Below are 25,517 nucleotides of genomic sequence, written 5' to 3'. Positions count from 1 at the left end.
CTAAAAGGAGTGGTGAGTGGAGAAACTGATGGGCTCCCAGCTCAGAGGGCTAAAAGAGTGTCCTTTGGGCTCTTTCCATGACCTGCTCCCACCATCACCCGGGCTCTAGTGCCACAACACACTACACCTGTGCTTCAGATGCGAGAATCTCATTCACGAGCAGACCTAACACATAACTTCCTGTAAGATGCCTATGATTGAGTTCAACCCAGCCCCACACCACTTCCTCCCTCCTTAAGACACACAGAAACCACACTTGGCCGCCACACTCTTCCCTCCAGTCACAGTTATGGGGAGACCAAGAGCATCCTTTCTCCTGATTCCTGAACTCCTTCTACTAGAAGCACTCACACAGGAACTGGCCCACTACTGGCAAAGATGCCCCACTTCAGGCCTTTCTCCTTGCTTTAAGGTACACCCTCTTGAATTCTCCATTCCGGTTCCCGATGCAAGACCTTAAAACTCCCCCAACTTATGCTTTTATTCTCAGACATCTATTTGTGATCTCTGCCACTCCATAAACTATGAACAGAGAATAGGCAGCATGTGACGTTCATGAATATGTTTGCCTTGTGACCACATAACTGCACACGGCACATAGAAAGAAGTATTTGCTAAAATAATGAATCTATTACTATGTCAACAACTTAAAGACTTCTAAGGAAAAACTGAACAATTACTAGTATGTAAATCTAATGGGTGAAAGAGAGAATAATGAGAACACAAAAGAGAAGCTATCCTACCTTGCCTCTCCTGTCTGTGACTCCATCTGGTTAACCCACGATTTGTAAATGTCCACAGGGTCGGTTTTAATGTTAAGAGATTTGTCATCCATAATCTCCTTCACGACAGGGGCCAAGATCTGTCTCAAGGCATTCTGGCCCCGGGCACCACGGTTGAAACTCACAACCATCTTAATAACTGTAGGATTTCCTGTCACAATCTCTTGAATCTGATCTACTTTTGACCTGTAAAACATTAAATACTCAATGAAAATAAATCACAAAATATTTACCCTTAAAGAGCCCACCCTCTCTAAGCCAAGAGGAAGGAGAAGGCAGACACTCTCCCTAGACACATTTCTCACTCGTTGCTGACAGATCACAGGTCCTGTCTGTGACTGCTACAACTCAATAATGGCAGATGACAAGGTTCTTTATTAGACAGAAATGGGGTCTCTTCGTGTTTGGATTAGACCTTAAAAAACTATTTATCAAAGTAGACGTTTCCTAGACCAATTTAGCAAATCTCTAAGGATATAGGTAACAGATACATTTTTCTATACCAGAGCAGCAACGTGCTATGATTTATAAATTATAGATTGGATGCAGCAATCCACACAGACCCAAGCTCAGGCTCCAGCTCCCGACTCTCATGCCAACTACCCCACCCCTGCAGAAAGCTGCTCACTTGATTTCCTCCTGCAGCGCAGTTTGAAAGAGCCGCAGCAACAGGTACTCCTCTCTCTGGTTGGATGCATAGTTGTAGAGGGTGAAGATTACAGAATCCATAAACTTAGTAGACTTGTTCTGGGGCATCTGAAAAATCAGCTTGGCCAGGTACGTGGGGTTGGTCTGAAATGAGAACAAGGGGTAATTTCAAAGATATATAAAAGCAGGCAAAAAGACTCCAGTTCGGGAGTCTTGTGGACAGCAGGTTTGAGCCGGGGGCGGGGGGCGGCAGGGGCCTCATGGGAAGGGGGGCGTTCTGGGCCGTCCTTCACGCCCGACCGAGGTCACCAGCTGCCCCCCACGAGCGGCTCTCCGGCACGGCCATGACTCCAGAGCACAGAAACCAATCTCTTAACTATCTAACTTTTAATAGAAATACTTCCAGGGTTAATAAGTAAAACAGCAGAAATCCAAAACCGCACGGCTGCAATTGCGGCCGTGCGACATCATTTTATTCTTAAACCCAGCTGTAGAAAGCAAATCATTTCACAACGCTGTTTCAGCATATCTGATTGGGGGGGGGGGGTCGTAAACTCTAAACAATAAATGTGCATCTCCTATCGAAACAATGTATCTAGTCAAAGTAGATGGAGTATTAACTAGAACTCATCTGCCTCACAGGAATAGGGAGGGGTGGGAGGTGGGGTTCTATTGGGGTTTGCGGTTAAAAATAAGTATTGGTAAAGGGAAATGTGTTTGATACTTACATGACTGAGACCTAAACCCGAAAGCTCTGTAACTTTTCCCACAGTGATTCAATAAAGAAATAAATTATTAAAAAAAAAAAGACTCCAGTTACCTAAATGATTAAAGAAAAGACAGTTTTTCGCTTACTCCTTGTTGGAAATCAGAAATACCTGGACAGCTCCAGAGATAAGACTTTTGTATGAAAATGTAAACCAGCTCAATTCTATAAACCTGATTCCAGGAGTCACGCACCTGCAGTAAATAAAACAGGTGCTGATAAGCTTCCAGCTTCTCTCTCTTCTCCTTGCTCAGAGCCTTGAGCCCGCCCTTCTGCTTACTCAGCATCATCATATCAGACAGCTGCTCCTTATTTTTCTTGGTGAGTTTCTTACTGTGAGAAACCACATCCTATAACAAAACCAACATGTAAATCAGAAAGTTCTTGAAGCTGGCCACTCTGTAAAAGTCGTTCCCTAAAGTCGAGCATCTATCCTTGTCACCACACTGTAGCTCACATCAAGTCCAGCCAACGGCCAGCTGAGAAACCGAACCGAGCGGCTATGGATACGACTTAAGGAGCAGAGCGCATTTCTGCAGGCACGGGGTCCTGGGTCTGGTCCCCAGCTTATTCCTGTCCCAGCACTGCTGGGAGTGAAACCCCCCAACTACCAACAATGACAGAATTGTAAGAATGTCCATTGGCTCTAGAAATTAACCGCGACCTGGAGCGACAGCACAGCGAGCAGGGCATTTGCCTTGCACGTGGCCAATTCGGGTTTGATTCCTAGCATCCCATATGGCCCCTGGAGCACTGCCAGGAGTAACCCCTGTGCATCACTGGGTGTGACCCAACAAGCAAAAAAAATTAAATAAAAATTAATTGAATGTTCTATGTAATTTTCTTGGAATACAAACTTAATGTCCAAGAGTTGAGGGGGTGGGAGGAAAGTAAATCACCATATACCTTTCTAACGAATTCTTTCTATTGTTGCTGTTTTGGGAGGCTGTACCCAGTGGCAGGGCACTACTCCTGGCTCAATGCTCAGGGAACCAAGGACAGAACACTGACAAGTATGTACTCCAGCCTAGACCTAGCTCTCCAACCCTCTGATAGTCTTTGTTTGGTTTCTTGGTCTTAGGGCCACACGTGGCAGTGCTCTGGGCTTATTGCTGGTCCTATGCTCAGGATCACTTCTGGCAGAAATCAGACCACCTAGGGTGCCAGGAATCAAACCCAGGGCAGCTTCTTGTGGGGCAAGTGCCCTACCACTGTACTATCTCTCCAATCCCTCTGATAAATTCTTTTTATGCTCATTTGGTTTTCGTTTTGTTTTGGGGCCACAACCAGCAGTATTCAGGGCTTATTCCTGGCTGTGTGCTCAATGATCACTTGTGACTGGCTCAAGTGCCAGGGATTGAATCAAGGTTGGCTGTATGCAAGGCAAACACCTTACCCGCTGTATTATTGCTCCAGTCCCCCCCATAACAAATTCATATGTATTTGGGGTCAGAGTGATAGTACGCCAGGTAGTGTACTTGCCTTGCATGCAGATGATATGGATTTAATCCCCAGCACCCTGTATGGTCCCTTGTTCCCTACCAGGAGTGATCCCCGAGTACAGAGCCAGGAGTAAGCACTAAGCATTGCTGGGTACAGCCAAAAAAACAAAAAAATAAAAATTATAAACAGTACTTAAGGGGCTGGGAAGACATCTCCAAGGGGGAAGAGGACAAGCCTAGCATGTGCAAGATCCTGGTTTCAGACCCTGGTACTACAAGGTGCCCTGAGCACTGTGAGCAAAGCCCCCTCAAAAGAAAATATTTAAGACTACCATGTGGAAAGTAGTTCATCCTCTAATATTAACCTAAAATATAGCATACAAAAGGATTGTGGGTGGTGAAATTATAGGAGTGTTTTTTGGTGTTTTTGTTTTTGTTTTTGGGATCACACCCGGCAATGCTCAGGGGTTACTCCTGGCTCTGCACTCAGGAATTACTCCTGGTGATGCTCAGGGGCCCCTGTGGGATGCCAGGAATTGAACCCAGGTTGGCCATGTGCAAGGCAAATGCCCTCCCTGCTGTACTTTGCCTCCAGCCTCTAGGAGCGTGTTTTCATCTCATTTTCTTTCCTCAACCATTCCAGTGGAACAGATGCCAGCCTCCTCCCTGCCCTATGGGAAGGTAGAGCTAAGCCCCGAGGCCCCAGGCCTGGCACCTGCCTGCAATGTGATCTTGTTCTTCACCAGCAGTCCGATCTTGATGTCCATGAGGTTGAGGTCATTCTCCAGCTGCTGGTTAGAGCGGATGAGGGTGACAACCTCTTCCCGCATTTTCATGAGATCCAGCTCCTCCTGAAAATCCTGGTCACTCTGGTCGAGCAGGTGGACAAACTTTCGGACGACAATCATAGGCGGGTCCTCGGCATTGACTGACAGAGAGATCAGGTCAGTGCAGGATGCAACCACAGGCAGGCCTGTAGGCTGTGGGAACTAGCAGCACCACCTCGAAAAGGCAGCTCTGTTCCCACAGGACATGTCTGCTCATGACTTTTGCTTTGGGGGCCACCAGCAATCCTCAGGTCTACTCCCAGCCAGGTGCTAAGGGAACCATGCAGTGCCGGGGAAAGCAGCTGGGCATCCTGCATGCAAAGCTTCTGGCCCACCCACTGAAACAATCTCTCACTTCTCCATTGGAGAAGTGCCAAGACAATTCTCAAGGGCAGCTGTGCCTTGCTGTGCTATGGCCACAGCAAACAGAGCAAGCAACGGGTTCCAGCATAGGTTAGGATGGGAGAGATGAAGGGGAGATGCGCCCCCTCCCCCCACCCCCTGCGTTACTCACTGAGGGTCTTGTAGTCATCACGGGCTTTGTTTGCACGAATGAAGGCCTGGATTTTGATGATGTCATTTATCTAATGGATAAAGAAGAAAAACTGCCTATGTGCATCTGTCTGCTAAAAAGAAGCACCAAAGCTCATTCCTGTCTCATATGGGGCATTCCCAAGGGTACATACGTGGTCTTGGAAGTACTGCAGGCGGTCTCGATATCGCTTTCGAGCTTGATGCATCCTTGCTAGGGACTGCAGCTGAGGGACAGGGACCCCAGAAGTCAGAAGAGTCCTTCAGCTGTGCTCATGCTGTTCCCCCACACCTGGCCACTGTAGCTTGGCCCCCAGGCCTACCTTAATCACTTCATCTCTGTGGGCACGCAGGTAAGCCAGCCGGTCCTGATATGCCTTCTTCTGCCTGTAGCCTCGCCACTGTGACTGAAACCACCAAACAGCACAGGCGGTACATTATTTCCCAAGTATGGATGGAGGGAGAAGCCTCCCCTTGGAATGCAATCCGAGTGCTGGGCAGGCAGGAGCTCTCAGGATAAGGGCATCAGGAATGAGCGAGGGTCTGAGAGGCACCTTCACTAGGAGGCCTGGAGGCTGAATCCAGTCCCGGACATGAGTACAGCCCAAGCCCCTCAGTGCATGACCAAGCAGATGCCCTTTAGGCTCCTTACAAAAAATCCAGTAAGGAAGATAAAGTGAACACCACAGGCCTCAAATAATATCGCCTTTCAATGTGTTTTGTGTAGAACTCTGAGGAGAAAGCAATCCAGCCTACAGAGATGTAGGCCCTGCTTTCCTTCTATGTTTTATTTGAAGTCAGTTCCAAGAACCAATATTGGGGCTGCTGAATGAGGATGGACTATCCTGGGCACCCAGTTAGTCGGGAAACAAGCTTGGGCAGAACATGAGTGAAAGTTATGCCCTAAGCTAACTCCCAGTCCTCTTTGGGAAGCTGTGCACTCCTGTCACTGAAGCACAAGCTCAAGGTTCAGATCTGACACGAGGGTCTGTCTGAAGGAGACAGAGAAAGTACTGTCAGAGGAAGATGAGGTAAAAGATCAGAAGCAAGGAAGACACAGGAACATTCCATAGTAAAAGCAGACAGTTTATTGTCCCTGTGCTAGACACCCACTTGTTGTCTGGAGAGGCTCTGAAATACCTGGATGCAGGTGATGGCAGGGACTTGTTTCTTTAGGAAATTCATCCGGGACCGGAATTCCTGTCGAACGAGGTACCCCCGGCAGCAAGCCTGCAGCTTGGTGATCAAGCCCTCATTGGCCAGCCAAAGCTGTTCCCGGTTATATGCAGCCGTCACCCCAGAGATGGAACTCTGCAAAGGCATTGGTCGTGTGAGAAGACTTTTAAGGGGGGCCAGAATGATAGACCAGGTAAGGTGCTCACCTTGCACGTGGCCAACACAGGCATACCCCAGCACCACATACAGTCCCGAGCACCACCAGGAATGATCCCTGAGCACAGAACCAGGTGTGGCCCCAAATCAAAATAAACAAACAAATAAAGGAAAGAGGTAAAAGAAAGACCAGCAAGGGTAGGAATGGACACTCTGACAGTACCACGCAGAGCCAATGCCCCTCTGCGTCCCAGGCCCACACCAGATCTTGGGCTGTGCGAGCCGGAGGGAAGGCTTCACGTCTACTTCTCCAGCCCTGGGAGTTCTCACTTACAGAGACAAGTCTTCACCCACAATGGCAATCCTGCTCATCTGCTGTGTCAATCCCTGACCCACTCACCAACACAGCACTATTGCAGGTGACCTGGGGTTACTGGGGACAAGAGGATTGTGACAGATGCCAACCCTAAAATGCCACAGGGGAGGAATCTGCTTGGCCAGACTGCAAGTGGGCTGGAAAAGTAGTCTGGACTGCAGCATGGGCCCTGGACTCCAACCATAAACAGGGACCCAACCAAGCTGACAGGCTTGAGGCGTAGTTCTCAGTGGATCAATCGGATACTGCTGTCATGTTCCACAGGGACAGCCTGGGGTGGGTGTGGCTGCAGTGAGAAACACCACTGAAATTTACTGAGCAGAATGTCTGTCACTGTCACTATCACTGTCCTCCCGTTGTTCATCGATTTGCTAGAGCGGGCACCAGTAATGTCTCACAACAAATCATGAGACTGTTGTTACTGTTTTTGGCATATTGAATTTGTCACGGGTAGCTTACCAGGTTTTGTCGTGCGGGCGAGATACTCTTAGTAGTTTGCCGGGCTCTCCAAGAGGGGCGGAGGAATCAGACCTGGGTGAGCCTCATGCAAGGCAGACGCCCTACCCAATGTGCTATCGCTCCAGCCCAAACAGAATACCTACCTCAGTCAGTTCTATAGTCTGATATTTTACTCATTCATTTCCCCTACCCTAGAGGAAAAAATTACTTCCCATTTCATTACAAACCTAAGTTTCGTCTGAGGATTCAGACCACATGCCTTGATCCTAAGTAACATCAGCTCTGAAATATTCCTCCTGCGGGGGCCCTCGGGACAGTGAGAAAGGACACTGAGAATGGAAATGGTGAGAGGCACCTGGGACCTACCTGGATTTCCTCCCGAGAGAGCTGCATGGAATTCTGCACAAAGCCCTGGGGCTCGTCCCAGCCTCCTGCCTGACTCTCCAGATTGTGGTAATAATAATATCCACCTTTCACCCAATGCTTCACCCACTTGCTGCTATTGTCTCCTGGCAGAAAACACAGAAAACATTAAATAAGCCAGAGTCATGCCTGCACCTGTGCACGGAAGGGCTCTTCTGCTGGGGCTCAACAAGTAAGGTAAAGGCAGCAAACACCTGTTTCTGGGATCCAGGTGAGCCAAGAGTGTACCAAGTCCTCTCCAATCATGATTTTGTGAAGTTCTCTTTAGCCCACTCCTCTCCATTATAAAAACTAAATGCCCATGCAGTTCATCCAATTAGCAAAGGCCTTTGACTTTGCTCCTTGCGAAAGCCTATTTAAATTCTAGTGTGTGAGAATATCTGGACAGATCTGTACCCAGGGCTGGGGAGAAGGCTGAAGTGCAGGCTCTGCATGTGGGAGTCCCTGGGTTTGATCCCTGGAACCACCAGGAGTGACCCCTGAGTACTGCCAGGTGTAAATCCAAAAAAAAAAAAAAAGACAGTCTGCAATCAGTTCAATTTAAAGGTCATGAAACGGGCTGACAAATCTTCCCTTCATTCCCCTCTTTCTGCAGATAAAGCATCTACATGCTCAGATAAGGGAAGCACTGAACCTTGCCAAGCTTTGGGAAATTTTTCAGAAACAGAGACGTTATGTCCTCCGGGTTTTAAAATAAGTGTTATTACCAAATGAAAGATGCACACGGATCACCTTTCCCTATGGCAAGGCCTCTCCTCTTCTCTCACCATATGCATGAGTTCACATCTCCAGGGCATACACTCACCCACGGCCAGTTTTTTCTTCTTGGCTTCAGCCAGGTCACTCTGGTAAGTTTCGCCACACTCAGGTATAACGCCATATAAACCCACATCAGGGGAGCGAAGAGCACTCAGAGTTCTGCCAACGTCTCCGCTGTCCACTGCTGCATTGATGGTGTAGATTCCTAAGGCAACTATCCCGGGAGAGAAGCAGGCAGGACTGTTAGGAGGCACCAGCATTTGCACACTGCTCCCCTATGGCTGCTGCGTAGCTCTCACCCCTCCAGGCCGCCAGCCACTCTATCTTGGGTGAGCTGACCAGAGAGGAGGCCCCGTACTGCCCCAGCCTCTGCTGAAGGAAAGAAAACCACGTACATTTTTGGGCTTCCTGGGTGTCTCTGTTGGACTGATGGATTCCACCTTGGATCTCATCCAGCCATAGCACGGCTGACTCATCCTGGGTCTCCTATACACCATGAAAAGTGGAACAAGGTTAGAGCACTGGAACCAGGGTACATGTGAAAGAGAAGTGAGAGTCACTCCAGTCTGGAGGGAAAGGCTGAAACACAGAAGACACACAGGAGTACAATGAAAGGAGGAAAGAGAGGGGAAAAAGTTACAAGAGAAATCATCAGTTGATGTGACAGATTCACAAAGAGGACGCAAGCAGCTGAGATAGAAACAGTTGTGGGGGGTGGGGGCCTTTAACACAGGGACACAGAACTTTTGAGAAAGATGCTTCCTTTGCCAGAGCTATCCAAGAAAGTTCAGTCTTTCCAGTGGCTGTCTTTAAGGTACCAGAGGGACTCAGAAGATTTGAGCAAACATAGGGGCAGATTCTCTGGTCAACTGAAATGATTCAGTCTTAGGAAAGCAAAGAAAAAGAAACTAAGGAAAAAGAGGACACCACCCGAACAGATGCCATCCTAACACCCACAGAATGGCATCCCAGGAGGCCTGGAGCAAGGGGAGGGGGGCAAGAAGATGCTGAAGGACCTGGAATGGAACCAAACTAAGGACAGACAGGGAATTTCACAAACAAAAAAAAGATACAGAGCTGCACAGGCTCTAACTAGTGAATTTTACAAAAAGTTCAAAGAGTTAACACCAATCCTTGACAAACTCTTCCAAAACACAGAAGGGGGAAGAATGTTTCTGGATTCATTCCGAGACCAGTACCACCCTGATACCAAAAACAGACCCACCAGCAATCTAAAAAGAGAAAACCATAGGCCAAATTTAAATTCAGACATTCCACAAGCTAAATCTGGAACTTAGCGGATTATTATTTTTTTAAGAGGATTATTTTTAAAACCATTAAAACCATTCCAAGATGGCCCAGAGGAGCTTAAAAGCTGAGCTGAGTGCTGAGAAAAGACAATTTCACCTCCTGTATCTATCCAGCAAGGCAGCTGGAGCTGGCAAAACTCAGCAAAATTTCCTCTCACTGCTCCGTTTCTCCACCTCTGATGAACTCTGAAACATTCGTCTATGGTGAAAGGAAATGCTTCAAATTGTAGTCACATCCTCTAAAACTTTAACTCCCATGACCCAAACAAAGGAGCAACAGAGAGGGGAGAAGCCCTCATCTAAGTCTGCTTTCCGTTCTCAGCCATAGAACCTGACGCTGCATATTCTCCCAAAGTCCACTGCTCTCCTGGTCAGCTGCAGGCTCTTTCAGAACTGAAGCCACTGGCCTTCATGGTATCACTGCCAAACAGGCCCCAAGGTTGCAACTGTGAATCAGCACAACAGAATTATTTTGAAAATGACTTTTCAAGTGTTCTAATGATCAGTTTGGGAAGGCCCGAGTCAGTAAGCTGACTTCAAAGACAGACATCCACTTTCAGCTTCCCGACACACTAAGAAAGGTATGTTTACTCCCAGCTTGCTAAACAGTTTTATACACTTTACCAGCGGATTAGCACCTCACTGCTATTGACCAAATGTCATTAAGAGAAGCCTGGCTGCACTTCAGGTCGAGGTCAATGGAGGCCCTGTAGGTTGACAACAGCTACTCCAGGCTCAGTGCTCTGCGCCACCCCCAGATCACGCACTCCAGTCCTCTGAGTCACCTTTCTGATCCTCATGAGCAATTCTTGTTTAGGGCTCTTCTGTGCTCAGGGCTGACTCCTGGCTCTGTGCTCAGGGACAATATAGGATGCCGGGATCAAACCCAGTCAGCTTCATGCAAAGCAAGCACCCCACCCTAGTGGGTTACTGGTGGGAGGTATACCATCTCCTCCTGCTGTACTATCTCCTCACACTGTACTATCATTCTGGCCTTCTCATGAGAAATTCTTACCATTCCCTTAACTACCAAGAAGGATGAAAACTGGGGTCTTGGGGCTGGAGCAATGGTACAGAGGGGAGGACATTTGCCTTGCATGCAGCCAACCTGGGTTCGATCCCTGGCATACTATATGGTTTCCTGAGCACACCAGGAGTAATTCCCGGGTACAGAGCCAGGAGTAACCCCTGAGCATCACTTAGGTATGACCCAAAAAGCTTAAGAGTCAAAAAAAAAGACAGAAAGAAAATTGGGGTCTTGCCAAGAATTAGGTTATTATCAAAAATGACCTATACGAAAATCCTCTCTCTGACAGGACAAACATTTCATCACAAAACATCTGCTCTTCATCATGTGAAACCCCCCTACTTTGTTGGCTGAGTTTCCTCCTTTCCCTCTGAGGGGTCAGGCCCCTGTTCCATTATTTATTTTTTGATGGGGCAAGAGGAATTTAAGCCATTTCCAGTGGTGCGAGGGGTTCATTCCTGGCAGTGCCCAGGAGACCATGTGGTGCTGGGAATTAAATTGGGGTTGGTTGGCTGCATATAAGGCAAGCACCTTAATTCCTGTACTATCTCTTTGGGTCCCCCTATCCCATTTCTTTGTTTTTTGGACCACACCCAACAGTGCTCAGGGCTTACTCCTGAGTCTGCAATGAGATAATCACTCCTGAAAGCCTCAGGGTCCATATGGGAGCCAGGGATCAAACCCAGTCACACACATATAAGGCAAGTGACCCACCAGATGCACTATCACTCCAGCCTCCCATTCCATTTCTTAGCTCAATACAAAGCCTCCTATTTTTTGCTTCACTATCTTTGGAATACACATGTTAATTTAGATCCCCCACACTTACACAATTAATTTTTTCCCTCCTAAACTACTGGGGTTTCATTACTCAACAAAAGCCCAGAAGAATCCAGAGGGACAGAAGGAAGCCCCCTTTTCTCCCCAACAGGGCCAAGACAAATGGTGTTATAATTATTTTGGAAAATGTGAATGTCCATAGCAGCATTATCTTAATAATACTTCACATTCTGCAGAAAAATCCCATGTCTATCAACTCATAAATTAAAAATTAAATGTGATGACAGAGCCATATAATGCAATAGTCTTAGCCACTTAAAAAAATTAAAAAGCACTAAGACATGTCATGGCTTGTATAAACCAAGCAAAGTGTTAGATGACAGCCCAGAAGAGCATGCATTGGTATGAGGAAGGGCCCAGATGAGGCAAATTCATAGATAGGAAGCAGAAACTATGGATAGTTGCCTAGGACTAGAAAGAAGATGAAGAGGCACTACTAATGTGCACTGGATTTCTTATGGAGGTGATGAAATGTTCTAAAACTGTGATGGCTGTACAATTCGGTGAACTAATTACCACTGACATACACTTTAAACCTGGATGGTTTGTACCTTACTTTAAAAAAAAAAGATATTTTATGGAACCATCAATTAAATCCTAACAAATATGTATGTATACTTTACCTTTACACAAATTCTACATCTAAATGCAGACCTAACAGAAAGGAATCCATATGCTCACCAAGACAAATACCAGAGAGTTATGAAAACACTATTTGCAGTAGCCAAAAGTGGGAAGACACCAAAACCAGACCAATAGAACAGAGAACTCTGAGACAGAATCAGCCCAACACTGAGAATGAAGGAATCACATGAATGCATTTCACTAACAAATTTGGCAAAAGATGCTACACCAAAAAGAGTAACTAGGGGGTATGGTGCTGCCAGCAGGTCAATCTGCACCTGTGAGGAGAGTGCATCAGCAGCCTGATGGCGCCTTCAGACTTCCAGATACCCCAAAATTGCTGCTGTGCCTTTGGCCAGACCCCAAAACCTTGGGGCAAAGTTCACCAAGAAAGTAAATGGACAAAAGTTAGGCAAGTAGGAGACACACCCACAAACTACCTCTGGCTGAGCTATATAATTGGCGGCATGGCTCACTGGTTCCTGATTGGACTGCTTAACAGCCATGATCCCAGAGACTCAGAAACAAATCTCAAAACCCAACGGCTTTTGGCAGAAATGTGTCCAGTCCCTGCAGTAGGTTTCCGGTGCTGGGCCACCCCAGGTGGGAATAGGTTTCGTGCCTTGGCCTGTTCCTATTCCCTTCTAGTGGCCGCCATCCTCTAGAAGTCACTGGACAGTCAAGTTTGGCCCGCAGTGACGAGACACACGGGGCCTCATGGGATGGGGGTGGGGCTGGCCCTTTCCTCCCAGTCCCAACAAGACCCCGAGTCATCACCCACAAACGCCCTCTGGCTCCTGATCAAGCTGCTTAATGGCCATGATCTCAGAGACTAAGAAACAAATCTTGAAACCCAGTGGGTTTTGGCAGAAATGCATCTGGACCCCGCAGTAGGTTACTGTCACTGGGCCACCCCAGGGGGGTAAGGGTGCTGTCCCTCCACCTGCTCCCCCTTGGCGGCTCGGTGGCCGCCATCCTCCAGAGGCCACTGGACAGTCAGGTTTGGGCCTGCAGTGACGAGACACACAGGGCCTCACGGGATCGGGGTGGAGTCGACCCTTTCCTCCCCATTCCAAAGAGACCCCAAGTCGCCGCCCACAAATGGCCTCTCTGGCTCCTGATCAAGCTGCTTAATGGCCATGATCCCAGAGAACTCAGGAACAAATCTCAAAACCCAGCAGGTTTTGGCAGAAATCCCTCCAGATTTAATTGTTAAGATTTTGGAATTTCAAAATCATGTGGCCACTACTGCTGCCACGCGACATCATATGTTATTCATAACCCGCAATAGAAAACAAATTGTCTACTGTTGCCTTTTCAGCATATCTGAGCGTTGGGGTAAAATCCCAAAGAATAATGGTGGGTCTGGTGTCAAAATATTGAATGTAATCAAAGAAGAGAGAGAGTAATGTGGAAATCAACTGCCCCACGGTAGGAGGAGGGTGTGGGATGGGGGAATACTGGGGTTTTTAGTGGTGGAGAATGGACACTGGTGAAGTTACAGGTATTTCATGGTGAAGGTACAGGTATTTCGTTGTGTGACCGAGACTTAAACCCGAAAGCTTTGTAACTGCTCTCACGATGATTCAATAAATAAAATTATAAAAAAAATGGAAAAAAAAGTAAGGTGGAGTTCATGCCCAATTCAATCAGCTAATCGGTGGCTAAATAAATAACAGTACTCCTACATTAAAAAAAAAAAAGAGTAACTAATGTCTGATCTCCCTTAACTACAGCTCAGAATCAACAACTAAGGTGCTGAAATAGGGACAGTGTTACCAATAAGCGAGAGGACAGAGAGGAATATGAGGGCTTTCTCGGAAGTTCATAATCTGGTAGCATAACACAGGAAAGCACTTTGAAAAACTCATCAACTGATACTTGGGTAACAGGCATTTTTCTGTCTCATATTTCAATACAGACTTTACTGATAAAGAGATGCAAAGAGGCCCAGGACACAGTCATTGGAGGAATCAAGATCAATGTTCCTTTTCTCTCTCTCAGTCGTGGGAAAGTTGGGGATATCAATAGAAAGGCCCATGGCCATGTCACCCACCTGGGCTTTCTCCCGCTTGGCTCTGATCAGTGTGTCTTGGTAATGCTGGGCCACTTCCTCGAGGACTCCCTCGAGCTTGGCTGCAGGAATCTGCAGTGCCTGCAGAGTCTTCTGGGCGTCTCCTTCATCCAGTGCTTCATTGATCAGGCCAATGGCTAAAATCCCTAAGGATGAAGGAACACAAGCCCTCTTTAAAAATGAAGAAAACAAATGTCCATAGAAGTTATACAACTGAAAGGCATCATGAGTCAAACTACAGCTTGTCATCCAGACTCGAGTATAGCTGTGTAAAAAAAAACAGGCCCGATTCACCAAACTTCAACACTTTATAGTTGGAAAGATAAGGCTTCAGGATGGCTTCTCCAAGAGCCCAGACAAACACGAGGGGATAGAGGGCCCAAGTCCACAGGACCTCACCATTGTAAGGCAAGGCTCTTTATACTACCTACATCAATGTAACATTTCCCATAACCTCCACTTTTCCAGCTGTACTACCTTTGTAAAGACTCTGCTGCATAATGTAGATGTACCTCATTGAGTTGAAGTAATAATAGGTTCTTTTACAAGCTCAAAAAAATAATTAGTTGGCAAGTCTTGGTCCCTAGTTCCTGGGAAGGAGCTACTCTCTAGATCTTGGAATTTCCCAAGTGACAAGACCATCATTGTTATTCCTGAGATAACCCAGTGGCCCCCAGACAGTTTCAGGATGCAGCAGCCCTGGAGGAAAGGCCGACCATGTAAGAGAAGACAGCTATGTGTCCTACTTCTCTTCTCTGCTTCCAGGGAGGAGTGGATGACTAGAAACTGAATTCAATCGCAGGGCAAGGATACCATCAATTGCACAAAAGTAATAAAGGCCCTGGGCTCCCAGGCTCAGGGTGGCACCACACCTACGTGGCAGCTGGGAAACACGTCCTAAGGACACAGAAACTTCCCCAGCTGGAGCCCTCCCAGACACTGTCCTCCTGGCCTCTTCACTTACTGGTCCCAACTTGCACCTTTTATAATAAAACTGTAACCCTAAGTATACCGCTTTTGTCAGGTGTGTGAATCATCAAGCAAATTACTGAACCAGAGGAGGAGAAGGAACCCCTGGGTTTACAGCCCATTGTTGGGAAGCATGGTCATGTGGGAACTTGGAGCCGAAAGCCTGTGTCTGAACTCAGGAGTGGAGTGCAGGACTCCAGGTCAGAACCACTCATCACTGCACTGCATGCTCAATTTATCTCCTAAGTATCATCCGGCAGTGCTGGGGGCAATTCCCAGTACAGTGCTTAGGGCTCCATGTAGTGACAGGGATGGAGCCCGAGGTTCCCACATGCCCGGCATGTCTTCTCGCCCTCATGGCCATCTCCCAACAGGTGTCCGGTTGTTTTGAAAACAATATCCAACCTTCACTTTCTGAATGACATATACGTGTGTGATTTTTTCAATGTTCCCTCCTCCCCCTAAAAAGAGAAAACCCCTCCCAGGAGTAGTCATCACCACCAGGTCGGGATCCCATTATCTTTAACAGTGGGGGTATGGGGTGAATCAGTACTCACTTTCATGTTCCTCCTGCACCACCAGGTTCACATGGTCCACACAGGCCTGGATGTCGTTCCATGTAATAAATTCATTATTTTCAGCATGTGCCTGCGCTTTCAGTTTCATCAGCTCATCAAGATACCTGTCTCAGGGCCCCCCAAAACATAAGGGTTTTATGAATAACAGAAACAAGAAGACTTGAGAGCAAAGGACCCAAGGATCCAGACAGCCTAGGCACTCCACCCAAACAACACACGCTAGAGACCAGCTGGAGGGCCAAGGAGTTTCCCTAAACCTGGTGAGCAAGTGCAAGACATGCCTCAGTGTGACTGGCCTGCCACATGGCTTCACTCCACGGAAGACCAAGTCTAGAATTAGAGGCAGCAGCCCAAGCAATTGCTCCAATGACAAGAAAGCAAGATGACACCAGCTAATACATATAGGAGTGACAGACCAATAAATCATTTAGCCACTTGCATAAAGTCTTGCATTAGTAAGAGTTATCACTGGGGCTAACACACTAGATGAATGGTTAAGGGGTAGAAAAGGTATAAAAGAAATTGTGTTCAGGATAATGGTGACAGGATAATTGTGGGGCTAGCAGATTTGATACGCCTCTTGGCAGGAAAAAAGATGAAACAGACATCACTAAAAATCGAACTGAAGCAATAGTACAATAGGTAAGGAGTTTGCTTTGCACACAGCCGGCCTGGGTTTAATCCCTGATACCCCATATGGCCCCCCCGAGTACCACCAGATGTGATCCCTGAACTCAGAGCCAGGAGTAAGCCCTGAGCACTGCCAAGTGTAGCTCAAAACAACTCTTTAATGTTGAACTGAGTCTCAACCAGCTAATTTTCATTGTACAGAAGAAACCAAATATAAGAAGCAACCTGGACCAGAAGATGAACTATCAATAAAACTAGTGTTTCCAATTTTTTACAGGTCAGCTTCCAGAAAGAGATGATTCTAGATTTAAGATGCCTAAAGGACAAAATAGTAAGCAACAGAGAGTCCTAGACTGGGTCCTGGTTAGAGGAAACCGCTGGGAAAGGGACTTTTTTGGGAACCATTGGGGAAGCATAGGAAGGGGCGAGGTTTAGAGGGTATTGGAGAAGGGATGCTGCTGTGTCCAGGCACAGGCTAGTGGACAGTTATTTAGCAAGTCGCCACATGAGTTTAACAAGCATCCTTGTGCACTGTGAAGTGGGATGTCCCAATATCTAAGTCACTAAAAATCCTTCATGTAATTAAGAATGAATTGAATCGAGAGAAAGAAAGGTTCTATGAAAGTCCCAATGCCCATGATGGAACCTGGGGAGAAAGGTAGCCCAGAGGTCCCACCCACCTCTGACTATTCTCCTCTTCAATGTTGGTGAGGCCTGTCACCGAATTGCTCAGCTGTTTCCACACTGTGTTCATGTCTCCAGACTCCAGTGCCCTGTTGATGAGGGCCACCGAGGACAGCATCTCCACTGCCACGGAGAGCTCAGGATGGGTGAGACTATGCTGTAGGGAGGAGACACATGACAGAGCATGGGAGGTTACGCATTCAATCAAGCCTTAGGGACACATTTCCTATGAGGGAAAAAAAAAAGGTGGAGGCAAGAGACACAGGGCAGTGAGGAGCATGCTTGACTTGCAGATGGCCGGACCAGGTTCAATTCCTGGTATCCCATATGTCCCAAGCACTGCCAGAAAGTGAGCATTCAATTCCCTCTTGCTTTGTACAATAAGCAGGTGGGGCTCACTCACTTCAGGGCTCTGCTGTTGCAGTGTGGCCAGCTCCTTCTGGTAGAGCTCAGCAGCGAATGGGTACACCTGTGGCAGCTGGGCTTCAGGGTTCATAAGCTCCAGAACAGTCTTTTCAGCAGCCCCCTTCTGGATGGCAGCATTGATTGCTGCCACTGCAGCCAGTCCTGGCAGGAAGCAGGAGGTCAGCAATGCAATTGTCTTAGAATTGCCTTTCAGAAAGGAAAGTCGTGCCCTGCAGGAAACTGTCAGCCTGATGCTAATCTGAGACTCATCTCTGGAAAGCAGCCTCCAGTGGGCACGTGAGCTGTCTCTCTATGACTGCTTATGGTCTGGGGAGAGCTGAAAGGGCTGGGCCCCAGGCTCAGTCCCCAACACAGCCAGATGCGGCCCCAAAAAACAACTAGCTGGTGAAGAAAGCAGTCTCCTGCTCTCCCCGTTGCCCCAATCTACTCTGTAGCCACCACCTTCGCCTCTTCCAGGAGGCCCAAAGCACCAGTTTCTTGAGCTTCTCAAGTTTTTTTCCTACACAACTCAGCTGCAAACAGTCAAGAAAGTCTTGCTGTGCCTCTGTTTAGTACTTCTTTTTTCTTTTCCCTCTCATGCCCTGGATTAGGAGCCACCCTTCCTCATCTCTCTCTGCAGCCAAATCTGCCAACTGACCTGATTCTCACCTCCTCCGATTTCTCTACTCCACCCATGCCTTCACTGTTGTAAAATGGGTGATCAGGGAGGCCCTACTGTCGCCAAAGAGACCTCATAGTTGGTGAGAGCCAATGGGCTCGAGGTGGAGTGAGGGGTGATCAGCCTAGTCTCAGACGTCCAGAAACACAGAGCCACTCTCCTCCCCTACATAGATTCCAGTGGCCCTCAGCAGAAATCTCTTACTTCTCTGATACTGCTGGGCACTGAGGTTTGCAGCCTCCACTCCAGTCTGCAGCTCCTCCTTCTGCAGGGGATCAGCCTGGCCTCCCTGAGAAAAGCAAAGAACATGATGAAAAAAAATGGCTGCCCGTGGCCCCAGGCTTGCCTCTTATCTCAATCTGAGAGGCGGTTCATTGGGAGAGGGCCACTGGGCGGTCACAGCAGCCCTGGTGAGAGAAAAAAAAAAACCCTGTAAGTTGAGGGTAGAATGACTTTCCAGATACTGGTCCAATAGAAAAATGTTTTGTGCAAGATAAAATGTTTGTGAAATCATAAGCACATTCACACTGCTCACTTTGTCAATTCCCACATGCTGGAAATTTGTAAAATGTATAAGTGCCCTTAGATAAAAAAACAAAGTTTCTTTTATATGTCCTAAAAACCCCCACATGAGAATGATGTCACAGACTGCCTTCACCGTAAAGCACATAATTACTCAGTGTGGGCCAAGGGACCCAGTGGAGCCCAGTGTGTTTTAACTTATTCTTACTCCTAGAGTAAGAAGGTCCAAAAGGGGGCTGGAGAGAGAGCACAGCGGGTAGGGCATTTGCCTTGCACGAGGTCAATCCGGGTTCAAGTCCCACCATCCCATATGGTCCCCTGAGCACCACCTGGAGTAACTCCTGAGTGCAGAACCAGGAGTAACCCCTGTGCATCGCCGGGTGTGACCCCCCCCCCAAAAAAAAAGAAGGTCCAAAAGTGCAGTTTTTTACAGAAGCTTCCATCAGGCAGTAAGGGGTGTACATGGAAGCCCATGCAATGCACACTCTATCTGAGGATAGCTAAAAACCCAATCAGTGGGCCAGAGAGATAGTCCAGTGGCTGGGCACTGGCCTCGCAGGCAACCGACCCAAGTTCAATCCAGCTCCACATATGGTTCCTTGAGCACCACAAGGAGTGATCCCTATGCTTAGAGCCATGTAAATCATCTGGTGTAGCCAGGTGTGGGCCATCCTTACATCCCCCTCCTCCCTGACGCGCCCATGGCTCACCTGTTGCTTCTGCTTCCGGTCGCTGAGAAGCTGTTTCAGGTACCAGTCCCCATTCTGCTGCTGCAGCCCCCGCAGGCCCAGGGCCGGGGACTGCAGAGCCCTCAGCAAGGCTGGCGCAACTTCCTGATCTAAAGCCTGGTCCACGTTTGCAACTGCAGAGACAGCTGAGGAGGGGAAAGGCAAGAGCTTCAGAAAAACCAAAGCTAACCTTACAGCTCGGGCTATTTCTCTTTTGCCAAACCATGCCAATCTTGGTTTCAGATTAGAGACATAATACAGACAGCCTTTTTTTCTGGAGTCCCCCAGAAACATGTACTGGATTTGCAAATGCACCTTATATCACCGAGCCCAGGGGCTTCCCGTCAGGCCACTGGCCAGACTGCACTGATCACCCAGACCTACTTCCACACTTCCAGAGGCAGAGCTGTAAAGATGGCTCACAGGCTCCTAGCATGCAGGAGCCCTTGGTTCGATCCCAGATGACGCGAGCACCACTGAGAGCAGAAAGCATCCCCTCAGGAAAAAAACACACCTGTGACTAATTCTGTCAAAAGCAGTGACAGATCTCATCTGGAGGGGGCACACTCCTAAGCAGAGAGTCTGATGACCCCCCAAACCACCCTGGACTACCACTCTGAGTGCCCTCATTACCCTGGCACCTCCTGAATGACCCCAGCTCCCCCACCCCCTCTGCTGTGCAGATGCCTGGGGGTTTTGGGCTCCTGAGTCCCTATCTCAGTAGAGAAGCAGGGCGACAGGCCAGAGCGACAGGCCAGAGGTTGCAGTGCATGCTTCACACATGAAAAGTTCACCTCCAGCAACACGTCAGGAAGAACCTCTGAGAAAAGAACCAAAGTCACACCAGGTTCTCAAGTAAGTACTGACGCTGTGAAAATCCAAGTGTTCCTTCATCTGAAAATGAGGAGACACACTCCTCACAGGGTGACTGTTCAGATAAAATGCAATCATGCACGCAGAAGCATTTTGCTGAACAAGGTATAAGGATGAAAGTCAGAATAAGGAGTTTTTAATTCCAAAAATAATAGCCACTGATGAATCAGTATATTATTTTCTGTTTTCCTCATTTATCTTTTTATTTGTAGAATTATCTAGATTCCTAAGAGACTGTTCACTTCCTCCCAACCACTAATCTCCACACCACTATGACTACTGAGTCACAGTGAAAGATGATCAGGACCCGTGACCAGCTAACCATCCATCCCTCCCACAACATTCACCATCTGATGCAGGCCGCAGACAAAACAGACCAAGAGCTCCATCCTCATGGAGCTTCTGCATGATGGGAGACAGAGAAATAAGCTAATACAAGAAACAAAGAGGCTTCCTGGGGCTGGAGCGATAGCACAGAGGGTAGGGTGTTTGCCTTGCATGCGGCCAACCCGGGTTCAATTCCCAGCATCCCATATGGTCCCCTGAGTACCGCCAGGAATAATTCCTGAGTGCAAAGTCAGTAGTAACCCCTATGCATCCTCAGGTATGATCCAAAAAGAAAAAAAAAAAAGAGGCTTCCTCCAGGCTTCAATGCAGAGCTTCAGACCAGCAAACATAAAGTCACCAGTGTCCAACAACACAGAGCTTTCTTAAGAGGCCTGTACTAATACCAGGGTCTGAACGGACATGGGAGAAAATTAGGCAGATGGGCTTTCTGAGGGCGATGTCTGCAGAAAGAACACCATTAGACTAGGGCCTGGACTTTGGCAAATAATAAGGAACAAGTGCAGGTGCCTGTGACAAGTGGTTCTGCCACTGTTTCTACCAGCACAGTCAGCAAAGAGGTGCAAACCCTGACAACAAAACTTTCAAGAAATTAGTTTCTCTAAGGTATATATACATATACATAAAAACAAAGAGAGGGGTCCATGTTTGACTATTCCATCTTGGGACTGGAGAGATAGTACAGAGAGTAGGGCACTTGCCTTGCCCACAGCCAACCCAGGTTCAATCCTCAGCATTTAGGGTACTCTGAGCACCCGCTAGGAGTAATTCCTGAGTGCAGAGCCAGGAGTAAGCCCTGAGCACCACACAGTTGGCCCCAAGACAAACCAAAAGAAGATTGGCTCTTCTTGTCGGGACCTAAGTTTTATTTGCTTATTCTGAATTTGTATTACTCTATGAATAATAAAACAAAGTACAAAATTATTCTGAAAACAGGAACAGAAGAACCTGAGGGTGCACCTGAAGAGTGCAGTGCCTTAGGATGCTGCCCCGCATATGAGACTGTGAGTTCAGCCTCAGAGCTGTCACATGCACTGAGTGTGATACTGACCGCTCTGCTGCCTGTGACCCGTGGTGCTGCCATGGTTTCTACCAGCACAGTCAGCAAAGAGGTGCAAACCCTGATGAGAACCAATGACAGAAGCATGAGCCCTGGGGCGCACTAGAACAATCATCCTCACAAAATGACACAAGCCACAATGAGCACAGTCTTTTGTGTGGCTCCTGGCTAGCACCATAACCAAGATGTCTGTGTGCACCACAGCCAGACATATGCGCATGTACAAGCCCCACCATGGAAGAGAAGGGGAAATAAGAGGAAAAAAAGTCCCAGTTCAGGAGGCTCAACTCAGGGACACACTTACTGTTGACTTTGTTTATGTTGCCCTGGATCTCCGCCTGAGTGAGCAGCTCCTCGTAAACATCTCTTTCCCGATCCGAGTTTTCTGTCTGAGGATGAGTAAAAGTGAAATCGTTATCTCTGGACTCTTAAGAAGATCACAGCAAGGCTTATGCTCCTCCCCAAGTATAGAACCAAGAGAATGCAAACCCTTCCAGAGATGACAGCAGACACCACACAACCACATACACGCCAACACAAGAGGCAGGTCTGGAGGCCTTTCCTACCTCATGGCGCTTCCTGGCGAGCAGAGCTAGTGTGCCCATAGCCGCACTCGGGCCTGGTGTGGTGGCTGCTACTTTGCCTGGGGGGCCAGAGGTCTGCTCTAACATCAGTGCTACTTCCGTCTCCTCATCTGACTGCACCCCACAACTGTGACAGTTCAACCACTAACTTGGACAAAAACTGAGTCTTGTGTGAAGTCTTACTTATTTGTCTGTTATTTGAGCCAACCCGGCAGTGCGCAGGGCTTACTCTATTGCAACTAGAAAATGTAAGCTCTAGTGATAAGAATGGCAATTTCCTGGGGTCAGGGGCAGAATATGGAGAGCAGTAACAAGACAACTAGAGGGGACATGGGAACTGAGGTGGTGATGGTCCCATTAACAAACACACTTGTCAAAACTCATCAAACTACACTTAAAATACATGAATCTTATTGTTCGTAACTTTTAAAATGAAGCCATATTGAAAAATAAAAGAATATAAATCGGGGGCTGGAGCGATAGCACAGCGGGCAGGGCATTTGCCTTGCATGTGGCCGACCCGGGTTTGATTCCTAACATCCCATATGGTCCCCTGACCACCGCCAGGAGTAAAGTGATTCCTGAGTGCAGAGCCAGGAGTAATCCCTGTGCATAGCCGGGTGTGACCCAAAAAGAAAATATACACACACACACACACACACACACACACACACACACACACATATATATATATAAATCAAATAGAGATAACTGGTTCTTCTTATTTACCCTGTTTTTAGCATTTGTCATTTTGTCCTGCTTGGCCTGGTAAAGTACATCCTGGTAAGTGGAAGCCAAAACCTCCTCAAGATTCACAAGCATGGCATTGGGGTTCCTCAGAGCTGTAAATGTGTCTGCAGGGATTCTCCGGTCCACAGCTTCGTTAATCGCGATAACGGCAGCATGCACTGAAGGCAAAAAGAGGATACAGGGTGAATACAGGTTGAAGGCACAACGCAACCCTCCTGCCCAAGAGATGTACCACTTTCACATGGAAATGATGCCAGGCTGGGGCTGAGGGAATGGCTCCCTGGGTCATTAGATTCTCACAGGGAAATAATCGCAAGATCCTTGGGAAGAGCATTTGTTACAGAAATACTCATTATTCTTGATCTTTCTCTAAATACCATAAGGAAATAAGCAATACAAAGAAGCAGTGAAACTGAAATCAATCACTTATTCCAAATGACAATAACATAGAGAACTAATAAAGCAGTGTCTCAAATTGCATCTACTAACCCGACTACTAAGAAAATTCCTAGTGTTCAGAACCATCCTCACAGCATTCATTATGGAAAGAAGTTGCAACTATCCCATTTGAACCCACAAAATCTTTCTTCTTACATGCAGCTTCATCCACTGAGAGTTCATTAGCAAGGATGCCCCCAATCTTGCTGAAGGCAGGCATCTGGATCCCATACTTCTCCAACTCAATCTTCATGTTATTGATTTCTTCTTCTACAAGAAGGATGAAGATCTGGTCAAGCAATGTAAACTCCTTTCCACAATTCAGAGAAAGAAACAGATTTCTCAAACAAGTGATATTGACCCCGAATTATGATAGGATTTATGGAACTTAACACAGTTATCAATAATGTCAACAGATATTAACCATTTTGCTGCTAAGAAGAGGATAAGGAATAACACAGAAATCCCCACAGGAAATAAGATTATGGAACTGTTGCTATTATAGCATTTCCTCCAAGAACTTAAGAATGGACATTGCTCAGGGATGACTCCTAGCTCTGAGTTCAGGGATCTCTCCTGGCAAGGCTCAGGGAACCATATGTGGTGCCAGAAATCGAGCCTGGGATATCAGTTTGCAAGCGAAGCACCTTACCCAGTGTACTATCACTCTGGCCCTAAATTGAGCAGCTCTAAAGGGAGTTCAGTGAGAAGTGAACCAGAAGCCACTAAGTTATCTCAGTCCTTATAATCCCAACTTCCAGTTATGACATAGTTTCATTACTAAGGCAGGAAGCCAAATGATAAGGAAAACTACATGTAAGGCTTGGCCCTTGCCCCAGGGCTGAAGGACAACTTCCCTGGAAAGAAAAATACCATAGATAAAAATGTATTACTAATTTTTTTAAGTCCCAGGTTTACAAAGGACTGGCTGGTTCAAAAGATTTGCATCTCTCTTACCCCAACCCACATTACCACTGTTCTTTTCCTCCCAAGCTGTCATCTCTTCAAGAATCTGACACACAGGGGCTGGAGCGATAGCACAGTAGGTAGGGCGTTTGCCATGCATGCAAGGCATACCGGGGTTCGGCCCCCAACATCCCATATGGTCCCCTGAGCACTGCCAGGAGTAATTCCTGAGGGCAGAGCCAGGAGTAACCTGTGATTGCCGGGTGTGACCCAAAAAGGAGGAAGAAAAAAAAAAAGAATCTGACACAAAGAAATGAACTCCCAAATTCACTAAATTTTAGAATGAACGAAACTGTCATTTGCACTATAGCCCTCATTTTGCTTTGCCCTTAACAGGTGTTTTGGAAAGAAAAGTGAAAAACTGCTATGAAGTTGTTTTTTTTTTTTAAGAGCTAAAACTTTAATAGGAAAAATAAGTATAAATCTTTCTGACTTGAGTTTTACAAAAGTTTCAAAGATAGAATATCGAAAGTACAAGCACACAAAAAAGTACATTGGATTTCATCAAAATTAAAAACTTATGTGCTTCACAGGAAACCATAATGACAGTAAAAAGACAGGGATTGGAGGAAAACTGCTTCAAAACTTATATTTGATGAAAGATTTGTATCTAATATCTATAAAGAACCCTTATAATTCAACAATAAATGACAAATAATGCAGTTAAAAATTGAACATAAATAAAAACTACTCCAAAACACAAGCAAAAAATGTCATTAAACTCATAAAAAGAAGTCCGAAATCTCTTGTGATCAGGGAAATGTAAATCAAAACTATAAAAAGTGCTATGAAGTTTTTTTGTTTTTTACCTAACCCAAACATCTAAAGACAGATGTCAATATCACATTGCAAAAATTGTTCCATCTATTTAAAAGTATCAGTTATTTAGTTGGCATTAATTTTTGTTTGTTTGGGGGCTACACCAAGCAGTGCTCAGGATTACTCCTAGCTCTGCATGCAGGGCTCACTCCTGGCAAGGCTCAGGAGACCATATGGAGTGTCAGGGATTGAACCGAGATCAGCTACATGCAAGGCAAGCACTATACTGGTTCTACTATCTCTCTGGCCCCATAAATTGTATTACTA

The 25,517-nt window shown here is 46.9% G+C and overlaps 1 protein-coding gene across 1 annotated transcript in view; it reads right to left on the bottom strand.

Annotated features, from left to right (window-relative positions):
* The window catches only part of IQGAP1 (IQ motif containing GTPase activating protein 1), an 87,680-nt gene that overhangs the window by 18,115 nt on the left and 44,048 nt on the right, over positions 1 to 25,517 (bottom strand). The window contains exons 7-26 of the mRNA XM_056124538.1: positions 23,622 to 23,735; positions 23,007 to 23,185; positions 21,998 to 22,082; positions 19,398 to 19,561; positions 18,370 to 18,454; positions 17,485 to 17,648; positions 17,078 to 17,238; positions 15,747 to 15,871; positions 14,203 to 14,366; positions 8,741 to 8,831; positions 8,392 to 8,559; positions 7,530 to 7,672; positions 6,137 to 6,307; positions 5,320 to 5,403; positions 5,152 to 5,223; positions 4,980 to 5,049; positions 4,358 to 4,566; positions 2,391 to 2,546; positions 1,411 to 1,574; positions 744 to 968 (exon numbers count right to left, since the gene is read on the bottom strand). Of these exons, the coding sequence (XP_055980513.1) occupies positions 744 to 968; positions 1,411 to 1,574; positions 2,391 to 2,546; positions 4,358 to 4,566; positions 4,980 to 5,049; positions 5,152 to 5,223; positions 5,320 to 5,403; positions 6,137 to 6,307; positions 7,530 to 7,672; positions 8,392 to 8,559; positions 8,741 to 8,831; positions 14,203 to 14,366; positions 15,747 to 15,871; positions 17,078 to 17,238; positions 17,485 to 17,648; positions 18,370 to 18,454; positions 19,398 to 19,561; positions 21,998 to 22,082; positions 23,007 to 23,185; positions 23,622 to 23,735 (2,794 nt within the window). The remainder of the gene's footprint in view (positions 1 to 743; positions 969 to 1,410; positions 1,575 to 2,390; positions 2,547 to 4,357; positions 4,567 to 4,979; positions 5,050 to 5,151; positions 5,224 to 5,319; positions 5,404 to 6,136; positions 6,308 to 7,529; positions 7,673 to 8,391; positions 8,560 to 8,740; positions 8,832 to 14,202; positions 14,367 to 15,746; positions 15,872 to 17,077; positions 17,239 to 17,484; positions 17,649 to 18,369; positions 18,455 to 19,397; positions 19,562 to 21,997; positions 22,083 to 23,006; positions 23,186 to 23,621; positions 23,736 to 25,517) is intronic.

This window comes from Sorex fumeus, unplaced genomic scaffold, assembly GCF_029834395.1.
Source record: "Sorex fumeus unplaced genomic scaffold, SorFum_2.1 ptg000051l, whole genome shotgun sequence".
NCBI classification, from domain to species: Eukaryota; Metazoa; Chordata; class Mammalia; order Eulipotyphla; family Soricidae; genus Sorex; species Sorex fumeus.
The sequence above is the reverse complement of the archived record's forward strand: the minus strand, read 5'-3'. Positions and strand labels throughout refer to the sequence as shown.